Genomic DNA, 16531 nt, shown 5'->3' with positions numbered 1-16531 from the left:
ACGAGCAACAGAATTACAAATATCCTGGAACCACCATGGATCCCTCGATCGAACGTCGATCCGAGTGAAACTTAGAAGAATTGTTGCCTCTCGATAAGGGCGACGATAAATCAACATTATCCATGCAAAATCATGATACATTTATCCCGGAAATTTCCAAGAAAATCGCATTCAAAGCAAGTAGGGAGACCAAGCAGCGCTCATAACGCTGGCTTGTGATTAAGGTAACGCCGATGTTAGTTAATAACGGGTTTATTAGGTTCTCGCTAATAAATGGTCCCGTGGTCTCCTTATTACATCGCTGCGAACCCGGGTGCGCGATATAAATTTTAATAAAAACTCGCGTTATATCCAGCTACTATATCCTTCTTTGTGACCGTATGTTTGCATACCAGTGCATGCAATACACACAAATTCTCGCGCATGTACACGCATAAGCCGTGCAACATGAGCTGGCGCACATTGCGATGTGTAGAGTGCAATTAATTCGTTTGCCTTCAGGAAACGCGTAAAGAGCAGGTCAGCGTTTTGGTTACCTGGATAATCCGCTTGCAGATTTAAGACTCTTAATTGAACCGTTCCTGTCAGATGCAGGGAAAACGGTCAACCTTCATTATGAAAACGTGTTTTTGTTGCACCACTGATTGGAATTGAGCGCAGAGATGACATTTATGAGATGTTGCGTAACAGAGTTTCACGTGTTTCCTGCGAATGAGGTTGTGATTATTGGAGAATCATAGGCAGACAATTTACCGAACAAACCGACAAACACCTTACCGAAAGTTTTATTTTGTCGATAAAAGTGAACGATGGAAGTTAATTCTGAGTTCTTTTAGGTTAATTCTTAGAGTTATTAAAGTGTTATTAATAGCTGTCAGAGAAGATGGTAGAAAACGAAAAAGATGGTTGATCGTCTTTCGTGCATTCCTATGTGTTTTATATTAATTGATATTTTGATACAGGTATTAAGAAGGATATAATAAATGTGCATTTAAGTGTACATTTGTGATAAGTGTACATTTATCTGGTTATCAAAAATACAAACATTGTATGATTTGGTTGATCAATATCAACACAATCTTATTACAATTTCTATTTGAAAGATATCTTTTGGGCATTAGACTATCAAAAATCTCTATCAATGGCTGTACAAATATCAAAATTAATCTGTTACAATAAAAAAAATTAATATATGTAGTATCGTGGACAAAAGGCCTAAGATATCTGCCGAATCGTAAACAATGTCGCGAGAGCCGCGGCATCGTCGGGTACATCAATGTGTCGTCGGTCTTCTTTTTAAGTGGATAGTTTCGTGGAAAGGGCCCGCGTGACCCTGGCCACGGGCGTTTCGGGACACGTGTCTCGAACGGCGGGAAAAGACAAAGAGACGTTAAAGTCAGTATTAGTTGAGAAGCCGGAGAGGACGGATGCAAAAGGTGTGCAGGGTGTGAGTTGAGAAGCGAGAGCGAGCGAGTGTAGAAGCCGAAGAGTGTGAATCGGGAAGTCGGAAGCCGTCTGTGAGAATAGGACGTACTACAGCATTGTAATCATTTCGTTGCTTCGAATATTATTAATTAAATCAAAACATCATTACTTGTCCTTTCCTCTAAGACCCATTAAGATACTACATATATAGGCTTGATGAATTGTTTCTACAATACTTATCCTGAACTGTTAAACGTGTGAAGAAAGAGTATTTGAACTTGTACAAACATTAATTTATCAAAGATCTTTAACAAATATCGAAATTAATGTAATATAACACAGAAAAATTTATTCCTAATAAGTGGATGCTGAAATATTTATTCTAAACGGTCAAAGACGGGTGAGGAGAATATTTAAACTTGTATAGCGTACAGTGCAAAGAGAATATAAATCGAATACACCCAATTAACAAGCAAATTCATTGCATTGATAATGTCGCGTGAAAAGGTGCATTTTCAAAGCAACAAATCGTCGAACTGGGGAAAGGTCGTGTCTCGAAGGAGCGAACAAACGAAACTAAAAGCCGTGTCCCGTCATAAATTTCTCGCGGCGCAGTTATATTTGGGCCACGCTAATTTTTCGTCCTATTCCCCATTGGTTGAATGCCGCGGATTTATTCCCGCGGAAGTTGTGAAGGATGTCGGCTTAAGAAATAAATTTAAGGCACCACTGGGTGCAGTAGGGCGCGCCCTGCTTCGGCTGAACTTTATTCCAAACTTCTCAAAAAGAGCAGGGAAAAAGGAAGGACATCGTTTTCCTTTTTTTTCCTCCTCTATCTTTTGCCTCGCGACTGGTTTTGTTTTATATCTAACAGTTCATTTAACTCGAAATTCGTCGTTACGAACTCTGCTCGTTGATTTCCAGCAATTTCATAGTACGTCCTGTGAGTTATAGCAACGCTTTGAAATCGCTAATCTCCTTTATAATAGCCAAATTATGCATCGATCTTTTAAAGTGGATAATCTGCCGTAAAATCTTTATTGCAAGTCGTTTTTACGAAGAATCTATAGAACTTTTCATCATTGATATTTCCTATACGTATTCGTCTGTGCTTTAACAATGTTGACGAACTTCTTTAAAGAGAATTTATTCGAAATAGGCTGCGGTGTAAAGCGTCGAATGTAAAGTCAATTTTGGCCGATCTACCAAAACAAAAAGCGTTCGAAGATTTCTAACTGGAATACATTTGGCTATCAAAGATAAGAGAATCACAGAGAAAGATTACTAATCGGAAAAGGGCGTCTCTTTGAAATTGCACCATCACGTTTTTCGTCTTTCTCGAACCTTTCACGGATTAAAAGGATAAAAGAAGATAAAGGTTTTGAATTAATTCTGGTAGAAGTACGTGAGTCTGGTATCGACACATGCACTGAAGATGTGTTCAAAATTTGCGCACCGTAGAATTTTTAGAAAACACTCTGGTTCACCCTGACCTGGTGAATTTGAATTTATAAATTATTGGTTTCGGCGAAACTGCATATTTCTTCGCCATGAAACGATCAGTATCAGGGGCTCGAGATAGATCAGGCCATTAGACTCGGCAAATATCCAAGGAGAGGTGCTCTAAAATGTCAATAATCGCGAGGGTATACCGTAGTTTCACGAAAACTCCATTGTTTTCCCAAATTCTCGATCGTTCGAGTTTCGTCGCGAAACTTATACCGTCGTTAAATCGTCGCGAAGCGATACTGGAAAGGAACGTGTTCCGGAAATAAAATTATATTGGTGCACTGGCGTTCTATACCTTTATTCCCTCGAGGTGAAAATGGGAAGATACATAGTGCAATATCGAACGATATCAATTATTATCAGCACTATTATTATTCCGTTATTAATCAGTCGGCGGTAACTTGAAGCAATTTGTCTGGGAATTTCGATGATAACGCATTTAATTTCACCTGTTGTGAAAATACACAGAGTGAAAATAGAGATGTATGGCAAACTTTTGGCACGTTAAAGGTATAATTAATTTAAAAAGAGCAAACAGTATATCGCTTTGTTATCCGACATGTCATTTTATTCAAATACAATTTTTCGGATATTATGGTGTTTCGTGCTACACTTCCGTTTACACTGGAAAGGTATGGTCAAACAAAGTTCCAATCTAACGAGTTTTTGGGAGACACGAGCAAAGTATAACCTCGTAGAACGCATATAGTTATAAAACAAACGTTTCCTGATGTAGATATACAGAACACGTAGATTATACAGAGTTTAACAATAGACCTAGCTAGCCTGCAGAACGCTTTCCGAAGCGGTATTGTATAATTGAAAGCAAACACGGCCAAACGATCAATAGAGTAATTAAACTGCGAAATGAATAATTAGCTGTGTGCTGTATTACGGCTAGCTTACACAACATTTTGGAATTTCTAAAACGCTTGCTTGTTACTCGAGCGTTTATAAAAATCATGTTAATGACCGTGATTTTCGATAATCTTATTTATTTTTTAAAATTCGAATTTTGTAAATAGGAATTCTCTGTCGTAAGTCGTTTTAGTCTTGTTACTAACTTAGTTTGTATTTAGAATTTCGTTAAAAGTATTTTAGTAGAAATTTCCTTTTCTCAAACTCGAAAGCCATTTTCTTGAAATTCTCAACTGTCAGAAATAGAATATTAATTAAGAAGATAGACAGATCAATAAAATGCCAATGTAATTTTTACAATTAGGGAACAATACTTAATTAAAAATATATAACGAAAAAACAACCGGATATTTGTGATCTTTAAAGTTCATAGCTCTCATCTGTGCATTTTTTCCTCTTTTTCTCTAATGGCAAAAAAAATAAGCTATTCTTAAACAAATATGACACGTTTGTACAGCGAAAGGCACGAAGGATGCGCCGTTATGAAAATTTTATGATGCTCGAGCGTTTTGCCCAGAGAAAACACTAAAGTAGGTGGAATTTTTAAAAAGTTGCTGATTCAACAGAACGATGTTCCCTATTAACTTTTCACAGGCCGTGGAAGTTAATATGAACGCGTTCGTACAACAATCGACGAGTACTGGCGAGTATATATAGGTGTGTTACAGCTTAGAGGCTTGTTTAACCATTTATTAAAAAGTCTGCTGGCTGCGTGTTTCAGTGGACGTCGTCCGGCCTTTTCATTCCACCAGTAAGCAATTTATTATCTGGCCGCTCATTTAAATTCGAACTTTTTAAAATTCGTGTTTTTGTCCGGAGTAATACCATTTCCTGTGTTAGATTGTGCTAGATTGCACAATGTTGTTGCTTTAATTGTTGTTTCAAACCGGATAACATTAATTAATTTGACAAATTTGTGAGTAAAATTGGTCTCTTACAGAAATATCCGTGTGCTTTTAAACATCAAAACAGAATGTACAATATTAGCATACGCCATGCAATCTTTGAAAACTGGTCACAAAATTCTTTAAATACAAACGTACGCAGCGTTTTCTCTATTTATTCTATTGTGTCTACAATTTTCCATTGAACTCAGATTGTCAAATGTTTTATGATTGGAAATTAGGAATTAGATTGGAAATTATACAATAATTTATTATTTGCATATTTCTAGTATAATGTGATATCAGCATATATATATATTATTAAATAGCGAGTGAACTATTCTATAATAGTAATTTAATATTAATTTAACATTAATCTAATATTAATTTAATATTAGCTTTAAACCTGTTTCTGTTCTACTATATTAAATATAATTGTAATTTGACAGCCTCTGAGAAATAAATTAGACACCGAAGAAGCAGATTTATAATTAAAATTAAAGAAAGGTATTTTCGATAATTTTCTGATTGAAAAACCAGACATTTCGCATTCTATTCGTTAATTTGATAAAATAAAGCAACAAGATAAATGATATTTGTCGTTCTTTGATGAGTTAGGATAGTATTCAAGACAACACTTTTTTATTATCCGATAACAAATGAAGAATAGACAGTTAAAAATAATGAAATGAAGAAAACACAAGGTTCACTATTTGTGAGGTCACGCTGAAGCTTCGAATTTACAACTGAAGCGATGCAATAATACGTCTCCATAAACAAGGATTTGCATCGCAATACAATCGTTTCATCCACGACAAATTCCAGAGAACTTACTGCAGCTGAAATTTATTCGACAACGTTACAAATACAAAACGTCATACTGACTCCGGTTTACTTTTTAGATTATAAATTCCATAGCTATTGTAGATTTTAACGAGAAAAAGTACAGTCTCGTTTCAGCTGTCAAATCTTTTTGATGTGAAATTCTACGAATCTTTTGAAACAGCATATTCCAAAATAATTTTTACGCACGCTACTGGTTATGCTTGAAAAGCGTCTCTTTTCTATTATATCGTTAACAAAATAGGTTCACTGTTAAATTTTTCAGAAGTTAAAAAATCAATGAAAAGCGGATCAATTCGACGTCTGAGGGGTTCAATTGAAACCCACGTAAATTTTATAACGACCAGAATCTACATTCATCAAATCGAAACTACGATCTCTGCCACTCGTTATTTCGCTTTAGAGTAAAAAGTTAATAAAACAAAACCAAATAAAGGAGAGAGCAGAAATGAAATACACACCGATCGGATATTTATTTCAGCCAACGAAACGGACTAATAAACGAAAGCTCTGGTTTTTTTCGTGGGGGGTGCGTGTCCTTTGGATATACGGCATCTGCTTAATTGCGAGCAAGAACCGACCGATAGGGCAATTAACGGTCCGGGGACAGCCGCGATCACGACAATATAAAATCCCATCAGATGGGCTCGATACGGTGCAATAAACATGGAGAATGTTAATTCCGGCATGTCGGGCACGAAATTAAATTCCATTCGATTTTACAGCCTTTTCCATTCGATCAGATTCCACCGTTCCCCCATGTTTGTCGATGTTACGTAAATTCTGGCTTCTTTCGTTCGTCACTCTGTCCCTTGTATTTTTCCTCCCCGTCCATCCACCCACTCACTCGTATTAGCTTGTTCGCGTTGCAGTGTTTGTTTGTCGTTTAAGTTTGTTGATTACTCTGCCGATGTGTTCGGTCTTCTCCTCATCCCAACTAGAATTTCACGACCAGGACGAATTCCTGATTACGAAGTTGAACTCCAGTTGTCTGTTAATGTTAAATTCTAATTCACTCGTGAACGACGCTTTTGCGTTTTCTTTTTTGTTCTTTTTATTATCCGTTTTATTTAAAGAGCAACAAGGATCTCGAAGTGGAACTGCAGGAGGTTAAAAAGTTGCAGGTTTCGTGGAAATCTAGTTAGTAATTAATGGATTTGTTGGTAAATTACTTATTTTAATAGCTTTTTTCTACTGTGTGTTTAAAATCCCATAAACGTTTTAAGGTAATTAGTGATCACTATGAGAATGATTGGCGAGATAGAACGTATCTATAATAGGTTGTGTAACCGACTATCTGTTAGAAAATCTTTTGCCGGAGTCTTCTTTCTGTTGCATTGATTAGTTGAGCGGATTAATGTTAAATCGTGCCTTTTAATATTGCATTTAGGTAATATTACATTCAGGTGATTAAGATATGTTCGATAGAGCATAGTATGCCGCAAGTATCGCAGACATTGTCTTTCACCTTGTACTAGTTTTTATGTCTTTGTATATTTTTAATATAATATCATATAATATAGTATTTGTATATTTTTAATATAATGCCAGCATATTAGTATTATTATACACAACCATTCTACAACATTAATTTAATACTAACTCCAAAACTTTTTCTATTCAGTGATATTAAATATATATCAATTACAATTTCATAACTACTGAGAAATAAATTAAATATTAACAGCTTTCGTCTGACAGTATTGAATTTCTTTGTATTTTCTATTCGAGCTGTTGGTCGCTAAGTGTCCAATGAGAATAAAGACTTAGTTGTTAATGAGCCATGGGAAACAACGGTCGCTGTATAACTAATTATCAAAGTTTGCTCTAGATTCCTCTAAATGTGGGACAAAAACTGCGCGTACATAAAAAGTAGATGATAACCTGGTATCCTGTATCTCATCTGCGAGTGTAACTATGCAGGTAATCGAGCAGCAACTAGAAAAATAAAATTGGAGAAAGAGAAAATAAACGGATGGGGTGAAAGGAACAAAGGACTATCAATTATACCGAGTGTGTTTCGTGCTGTGGGGAATTTCATTTTTGAGGTCGTGGCAGGCTGGATTTTAATTGGAATAACGCCGCTCGCTCGGCAGTAATTCATATTAATTCCTGGACCTTAATAACCAGAGGTCCGTTGGTCGGCCTGCCGAACTGATGATATTGGATTACACCATTGATTCGTCATTAATATCGATCACCCTTGTTCCGCACGCGACACGCTTAATGAGTATTCACTAGAAGCGTCCGTTGTTCCACGATCACGTAATTAAACACAGATCTACATAATGCTATAGAAATGCCCGGAAATGCTTGTTTTACTAGGAGAATGCGGGATAGAAAAACGGCTAACCATTTGCACGGTATACCCGATGTTCTTTTTGAAAATATCATTTGTTTTGGCGATTCGTTAAACCCTCGAATCTCTAAATGATGAGAGAATGCGCTTTTTAGACAGATGTGAGATTGATTCAATCTGAAGCTTGGAATTATCGTTAATTGCGATTTTGACTCTGGAAATATTATACGATCTGACTTGATGATTTACTGTATTTTATAAATGTTATAACCGATACTTTAAAAAGTCCAAAATGCTGGTAAAATATGGAATACCATAATCCAGCGACGACTAGAGCGTAACTCGTATGAAACAAATTAAGGTACAAGGAATAAGACGAAGTTTTATAACGCAGTAAATAATACAAGCTTTTATTCGTGTATTTTTGGAACTTCTAAAAAGCTACCCTCGTAAATCTATAAAATCTCTATGGAAAGCTACAAGAATTGGTTATCTTGGCCACTCTGGTAGTTCTACTGTTAAATTAATAACTGAATGAATGTAAAGTTACCAAATTCATTTTGTACGTTGTTACCTGACCAAACATTCGACATGAAATTCCGCGAAACCAAACACTCCGACTTCCGCCGTTTCATAAGAACATCCATCATCAGAAAAATCAACGTGGAGTGGTCCAGAAGGTGTAACTAGGGAGAGCGAAAGCACGTGCAGATAGCTAAAGTGTTAGCCGAAAGTAGCGCGAGGGGGTTGAAATCGCCACGGTCGATCGAACCGAACGCGTCAAAGAAACGACACAGCGTCACGACAGATTCTTAACTTTGATAAAACATCGCGAGATGCTCCGTGAGAAGCAATTAAAATCCTGGATGCTAGGAGTGGAGAGATACAGTGGCAGCGAGAAGAAAGAAATAGAAAACGCGCGAACCAAAGAGATTTCACGAGGAAACGTAATCAACGTGTGGTAGCTATTAGGCATTGCGGTTCGTAGGATTAACGTACGAGGTGCGACGTGTTTTCTGATATGAATAATTGCACGATTAATTACATAAAATAATTCCCTGGATCGTTATCGGTCGCCGTAAAATAGCATTAAACCGACCCCAATCAATTGGAACGGTATTGTAGCATTGTTAACGGACGCGCCACAGCCTCCAGTTTAATATTAATGAATGACGTTACGCTCCTCGAAATTAGCAGACCGCCTCTATCCCCGTAACGGTATCATAGATACACAGAGTAGGTTTCTAACGGATGGCTGGGAAAACTCGGTGTTCGTATCTCGTGGTCTGCTCACTGCGAAATCGTGAGTTTCTACCTGGTTACAGAACACTAAGTAAAGGCGATAGTGTAATGTGTGGTGAAACGTTATCTACGATAGTCTATCGACGGTAATTACATATTTGCGTATTACTACATCGCTTTTCGAAGGATTGGTATTTCGAAGATGGATAATTTAATGTATGTAAACTCATTCATAAGAATTAGAACACCTGATGGGATCGTATTAAAGGCGATAATTGACCCAAATTAGCAGGCAAACGATTAATTGGTTGGAGTATTGTGTTTATGCGAGATAACGTTTCTATATTAAACAGGCAGGAAAGATTTATGAAAGGCATTTTCGTGTCTACGCAATTAGGACAATTAGGTGTTGTTTTTCATACTTAAATCTTGTTAAACAAATTTGCAAGTTCGTGAAAAATTTGAATTTTGGTTTATTAATTCCCCGATGATTGCGGAGAAGGAAATTCCATGCTAAATACATTTATCATATATTTCCTTTCTTTCATACAGATAGCAAATATTAAAAGCTCAAGTGTTAAACGAAGCAACATCATTTCCCATTTTAAATTCCCAATTATAAAAATTGAATTCTAGATATAAAAATATCGTTTGAGATACACTTAATGGAGGCGGGAAGTTAAACAGAAATATCGAAAGATCGGCGTTTTGTTGTAGTCGTTGAGAAGACAACGGCGAGAAGGATCGCAAGTCAGACCCGAGTCACGAAGCTTCCCACCGAGCGTAATTGACTACATGTCGAGGTCAGAGGCGGCGACGTCCCCGGAAAGCGGTCAGGATGAAGAGGAGTCCTTCTTCGACAGGCCACCGCCACCCCCGCCGCCGCCTCCGCCACCGCCTTCGCAACAATCGCAGTCTCAAATCGAACAGGGGCTCGGTGGTTTAGTGAAAGATGACGAGGACAGTGCAAAAGTCGCCGATCTACTTGAATCTGCGGGCGACAGAGAAACATCCGAGGAATTGGTTAGGTGAGCATACCTTTTAGAATATTTTTAACGTTACAACTATGAAAGCTATGAGTTGCTTCTTCTGATATTTCTCTCAAGTATGCTTTCTATACGTGACCACAATATGGATTAGATCAGATTAAAGTTAAGTTACTTAATTTTAAGAAAGTTAGGCTTTTTACTGTTCTAATACATGATATTTGAATTAATAATAAGGATCAAGTTACTTAATTTTACTTTTACTGTTTTACTGTTTTAAATACATAGTGATTACAAGTGGGAATTGTTGATAAAAATTAAGTTACTTCATTTTGGGAAATTTAGGCTCTTAAGGTATTTTAAACACACGATGATTGCCAGTGGGAATTGATAATAAAAATGAAATTACTCAATTTTAAAAGATTTAAACTATTTCGCGATTTTAAATAAATGATGGATACAAATGGAAATTGATAAAAATTTTATGACGATTTCGTAGGTTTGCCTCGCAGAAGGATGACAGGACGACGGTGGATGGACAGGTCAGAAGAGCTCGCCACATTTCGAGGGACCATTACATTTCAAGGTAAGGAAAATCTTCGTTTTACGGTACATTAGAAAAACTGAAAGATCTTTGACATTCTCATACATTCTTCGACGTGTATCATGACGAATGAAATTTATATAAAATTTGTAACAAAAAGAAAGATCGATCGGGAAGTTCGTGTTTGATCCTCGACTTTGGATAAGGGATAAAAATATCCAACGTCGAGTGTAAACTGTCATGATCTACAACAAGAAAGAGATTACAGAAAAACGAGTTGGGGCAGGTCGAGGTTGGGTTTGAGTTCGATGATGCCGCCGGACGAGGGGGTGACGCTTAGAAGGGATTTGACCGGTGCTACGAGAATTTCACCGAGTACCATCGACCGAATATTCGACAACAGTAACAGACGACAGTATGGCATGGGTATCGTTGGAAGATTTTTGGGGTAAGTTTCCAAATATCCATTGTCCTATAAATTTAACACCTTGGAAACAAATATACCTGTATTTGGTAAAACACGAGTTCTGTTTGTATTATTAAATAATTATTTTAATTCCCGTACGAAAATGCAACAGGATAACATGGAAATTAATCAAATGTAACGAAACTCCTCTTCATATTTGCAAACGTAGCATGAAATTACTTGAAGCAAAATAAATTTACAAGCTTTTTATTACACGATTGTTTCGTTATCCGTGCAAAAATGCCGATGGCATTTTATTTAAAATAGCATGAAATTCGTCGAGACTGATAAAACACAGCTTTTATAAGATCAGCGATTAATAAATAAAAGTTCTATTTTTACAATTTCTTATTTTTCGGGACAAAATTACTATCTCCATTTATCCTCTAAAATATAGGAGACAGACTCAATTTGAATTCTGTTTAGAAGAATAGAAAAATACAAAACTTATTTTTAATGTAAAGATAAATTGGAAACCGGGCATAATAACTAGACGATCTATATTTCCAGAGATTAAACAATACTGCTCTCTAGTGTTCATAAGTCACTATTTATAGAAAAATATTCATCCTATTTCATGACATATCAATATACGTTACTAACTTTGAAATAAAATAAAATTCAAATAAAACACCGGAATAAGGCTAGGAAAAATCCCAAATTTATATAAAATGCACAGAAAGCGTGCATTTGATAACGCACTTCGTTTCAAATTGATATCTCATTCCATTCCTAAGATATGAGACTTCAAAGTGCAACCATTTAGACTTTAGCGTATATAGGTGCGGCGGTTAGGTATGAATGGGGCTAGTGTCGCCGTGACCTACATTTTTCCCTGGAAAATGCGTAGTAATAGTAAGAAGACGATGAGTCAGCGTCTGTCACTGACCACCACAAGTGTTGCGAGCTTGCAGCAGGTTAACGCATATATGCGAAGAAGAGTTCCGAGTGTGCGAGTGAGGCGATTGAGTAAATTGTCAAAAAATTACGATCGTCTTTGTACGACGATATCTCAGCAAAGACACGTCCGATACTAATGAGACAAGAAGTACTTTCAAAGGAAAGATTCGCCCTCTTTAACGACTTCAAATTGATTAAATAGATATCATTAATTTTGTAGTAATAATAAGATAAACTTGTGGTAATTTTAGTACAACCTTTATATATGGTTAAGGAGAAAACTTGATTAATGCGAAGGTATTGATTATAATAATTAATTAAATGTATGTGTAATTTGTTAAATCCGTAATTTTATTAAAACAACGCGGTGCTATTAATAATTTATGATTAATAAATAATTATAATTCTGCTGGACAAGCTTTGCCAATTTTTAAATTAAAATTTACACAAAGAAACATGTCTATTCGAAATATTTTGTAGTTTATAAATAAAACGTCGCGTAATTACTTGGAAAATATTTCGTTGAACATTAAACCTGTGTAAGTTTATGAAAATATTTCATCATATAGATTACGTAACGATATTTTCTCGTTAAATTTGATAATTTGGTGCGTGGTAGTGTTTTATTGTATTTATTCGCAATATGGGCGGCGTATTAGCATCACTCAACTAAAAACAGAGTTAGCAAAAAATACAGTGAATAGCAAACCACGCGTTTCGTATTAGTTTGCTGTTTTGTGTCTACACGTTTATCAGATATCGGCTTGCCGTTGTATGTTGATGCGGTTGTTATTCCACATCGACGAAGAGATTGATTTCGAAACGGTCAATAAATGAATTTCCATGCGAATAATTTCATTGGCCGATATTTTCGACAAACCTGGTAAAAATTCACGTCCGATGACAATTTATCACGACTATAATGTCGAATGCGGAAACGAAAGGAATTGTATGAGATGCAGAAAGTAAACTAAAATTAAACAGAATATAAATTAGGAAAATTTAATTGCTATATATGTATATTATATAAATTATATGTTCCTATACGTTATATATGTATATATAAGAATATTTTTTAAAATATAAAATACAGAAAAAGAAACTTTCGATTCTACGTGATATTTTTAATTAACTTTTCAAATGTTGTACAATTCGCATTTCAAAATTTCCTGCGTCTTCGAACTGTGAAAAACACGTCTGCCAAATGGAGTAACCGGTAGGGGAAGATTAAAAATTCTACATATATTGCCTATATTCGGCTTTTCGAGTATAAAACTTCAAAATTTTCAATTTTAGAAGATATATCTGCTGACTGAAATAATCCGGACATTTTTTAATTATTTCCGATAAACATCAAAATTATGACTTTTCGGTTCTTAAAAATGTTTCAAAGGAATAAAAGAAACGAAGGAGAGGAAAGACAGCAGAAACTGGAAATGCAGAATGGAAATTTATCTTTCCTGCGTTTATTTTATTCCGTAAGTTAGCATTGCCCCGCAGATGAGATGATAACCCAGCTTTATTGAAACAACTTTCTCAGCGGCTCTCCTTCATTCCGCTTTAACGATCGCGCGAAGGTTTTATCATGTAGGTACGACCCAGTTTAAGATATACGCGAAACACAAATAACAAACGCGGATAAGCGGCAAACGTCAGAAATGAGAGGGAAAAAAGCGTGACGCAAAGCGTCTTGCCAGGACGGCGTGATATTTAAAAAATGCCAAGGGGGATATAGTTATCGATCATACGATACAACCTTTGCGGCTACGAAACCTCTTTCTTTCTCCATTTTCCATGAGGTATTCATTATTTATTGATAGCAGCACACATGCAAATATATGCAAATGTAGAAGCGGTTTCACGATATAATGCCAATGAAAACTATATACTGAATGAAAACTATTTGATAACGTATAACATACGCAGTGAGCATGTTAAAAGAAAATAATAATAATTTAAGTATATAAATTCTTACTGATAATGTTAAGCTTTGAAATTATTTGCATTTAGAGTGAAAAGTGAGAAGAATAGAAGAGTATAAAAGAAAGATATGAAAAATATTGTTTTATGCTTGCAGGAGATCTTTCCGAAAGAGCGTGTCTCAGAAACCAGACGTCAGAAGGCAGCTGGACGACTTCGAAGATCATCGTCCGTATTTTACGTATTGGATCACCACCGTTCAAGTTCTTATTTTGATAATCTCGTTAGCGTGTTATGGTTTTGGACCTGTGGGCATGGATCTTAGTCACAGATCGGGCTTGGTGAGTCCAAAACTTCCAATTATCGATTTTCTTACGATCTTCAGTCTTTTCCAATCCTTAGTCATTCATTAGATCTACTTTTCTGTAATATTCTTAACAAAATCGCATTGTATAGTTTATAGAAAAGATAATGAGAAAATTCAAACTCCTCGCAGTTACTATAAATTACTCTAAAAATTCCTATCCCATGTTGTTGTAATTATTGGGAAAATTCCTACAATCACAGAAAGTAAAGCAATTCGGCGTAGAAAAAATATCGTGAAAATTGTGCGGTAGGTTCTTGTGACCAGTCTGTCGTTGCAACAAGTGGACTACCAGGAACCAGCGAATTTCTGGTTTGGTCCGAGGGCCGCGGATTTGATTCATCTGGGCGCGAAGTTTGCACCGTGTATGCGTCGCGATATTAAAATTTTGAAGGAGATCGACGTCTGGCGGGAAAGAGAACGGGACACCGCATGCTGCATCAGAAACGACGACTCTGGCTGCGTGCAATCCAGCAAAGCGGATTGCTCTGTGAGTTGTTATTTCGTTTCCGGCTGGAAAATATTAAATATAAAGGAAATTAGATATTCCTTTGCAGAATATCCACTCGTATCGTGTTTATAATATAATTTCCTCTTTTACGAACCAACTGGTCCGGGGATTGAGATCGACTGCCACGGTAAATTTCTGTGGAATTTCTATCTTGTTGTCGATTATTTATATAGATATTTATTTTATATGTTACATGAATTACGAACACATTGGTAGTTCTTGCTTCTAAAAATTTATATTGGAATTAGTTTTGCATGCGTGTATATAGAAGAATCCTTAATTACTTGTATTTGAACAATTTTTTATACTGTATTTTATACGTTGTCTACATTTCTTGTAAAACTGTTAATTTCCAGAACCTGATATTCCAATTAATTTTGCGCGCTATAAAAATCCTGAAGTACTTTTAATTTTAATTATTTGCATCATTTATCGATTATATCTTTTGGAGGTAGATTGATTAAAATGCTTAATGATGCTTTCAAAAACTATAGAACACGATATCCACATGGAAAAAATGGGGACCTGGGGACAGTGGACCGGGAGGACGCATAAGCGGATCGGTTTGCGGGTTGGATCCAAAGTTCTGCGACGCTCCAGCTAGTATAGCACCTTACGAATGGCCTGATGACATCACCAAGTGGCCCATCTGTCGAAAAACTAATCCGTTTAATCAACGGTTTAGGTAAATTCGTCATCCAAAAATCCAATCTCTTCTATATTTTTTATGTACCATTTATCCACGTATCTAGCAATGACGAAAACTTTAAAATTCTATCATGTTACCAAAAATCTTCAAGCACCGAAGGTGATCAAACTTCAAAAATATTTTCCTGAATTTTCCAATATTTTTCCTGAATAATATCGAGGAACCCGTTTTGTCTTGCTCAACAGTAGAAACGGGAGTCAACGGAGCAATGGAAATTTCCCAGTAAGCCGATACAAGGACAAGATGGCAGAGCATATGGTTTGTGAGGTGATCGGTCATCCCTGTTGCATCGGTATCCACGGGATGTGTCGCATTACCACCAAGGAATACTGTGATTTCGTACACGGCTACTTCCACGAGGAGGCGTCGCTCTGTTCCCAGGTCGAGTGTTTGCACGATGTCTGCGGTATGATACCATTTCTTCATCCCGAGTGGCCAGATCAGTTCTATAGACTCTTCACCACCATGTTTCTTCATGCTGGGTACGTTTTTGAACAGAATTTATTTTGAAATAATTACGCAGAATATTTTTTCTGTAGGGAATTATATTAAATTATCATGTGGTATTATCTTTGACTTATAGAGTTCTTCATCTGTCGATCACGCTAATGGTTCAGTATTTCTTGATGCGGGACTTGGAGAAGTTAACTGGCTCGCTGCGTATCGCTTTGATTTATTTTATCGGCGCATTAGCTGGAAACTTGGCCAGTGCGATATTCGTTCCTTACAGAGCAGAGGTACGCATATTTTAATTTCTCAAAGAAACGTCGAGACGAAACAAACGTACCCTGGATTACGATCATATAGCCCAGAAAAATAGGTGAGATTACTGTCACGCGAGAGTATATGTTCTTTAAGGGTTTTCGAAATATTCAAAGAGCACATAAAGATGAGGAGCAATAAATAAAACTAATTGGATACTCCCTTACAAATTCTTTAATGCAAACATTGTTATGCAGCAGATATTGTTGGAATAAAGATAATATTTAACACCACAACATATCTGATTGT

The 16531-nt window shown here is 36.3% G+C and overlaps 1 protein-coding gene and 1 long non-coding RNA gene across 5 annotated transcripts in view; one reads left to right on the top strand and one right to left on the bottom strand.

Annotated features, from left to right (window-relative positions):
- The window catches only part of LOC126923718 (uncharacterized), a 231713-nt gene that overhangs the window by 14329 nt on the left and 200853 nt on the right, over window positions 1-16531 (bottom strand). The window lies entirely within an intron of this gene.
- The window catches only part of LOC126923694 (inactive rhomboid protein 1), a 284985-nt gene that overhangs the window by 258586 nt on the left and 9868 nt on the right, over window positions 1-16531 (top strand). For 2 of the 4 annotated variants that reach the window (XM_050737390.1, XM_050737391.1), the window contains 8 exons: window positions 9838-10148; window positions 10606-10692; window positions 10919-11098; window positions 14094-14277; window positions 14554-14790; window positions 15306-15496; window positions 15706-16002; window positions 16104-16257. In XM_050737390.1, coding sequence (XP_050593347.1) covers window positions 9838-10148; window positions 10606-10692; window positions 10919-11098; window positions 14094-14277; window positions 14554-14790; window positions 15306-15496; window positions 15706-16002; window positions 16104-16257 — 1641 coding nt within the window. The remainder of the gene's footprint in view (window positions 1-9837; window positions 10149-10605; window positions 10693-10918; window positions 11099-14093; window positions 14278-14553; window positions 14791-15305; window positions 15497-15705; window positions 16003-16103; window positions 16258-16531) is intronic. The other 2 variants (XM_050737392.1, XM_050737393.1) reach the window with 2 other exon arrangements.

The sequence above is a fragment of the Bombus affinis genome, chromosome 13 (assembly GCF_024516045.1).
Source record: "Bombus affinis isolate iyBomAffi1 chromosome 13, iyBomAffi1.2, whole genome shotgun sequence".
Taxonomy (NCBI): Eukaryota; Metazoa; Arthropoda; class Insecta; order Hymenoptera; family Apidae; genus Bombus; species Bombus affinis.
This window is presented reverse-complemented; position numbering and strand designations above follow the sequence as displayed.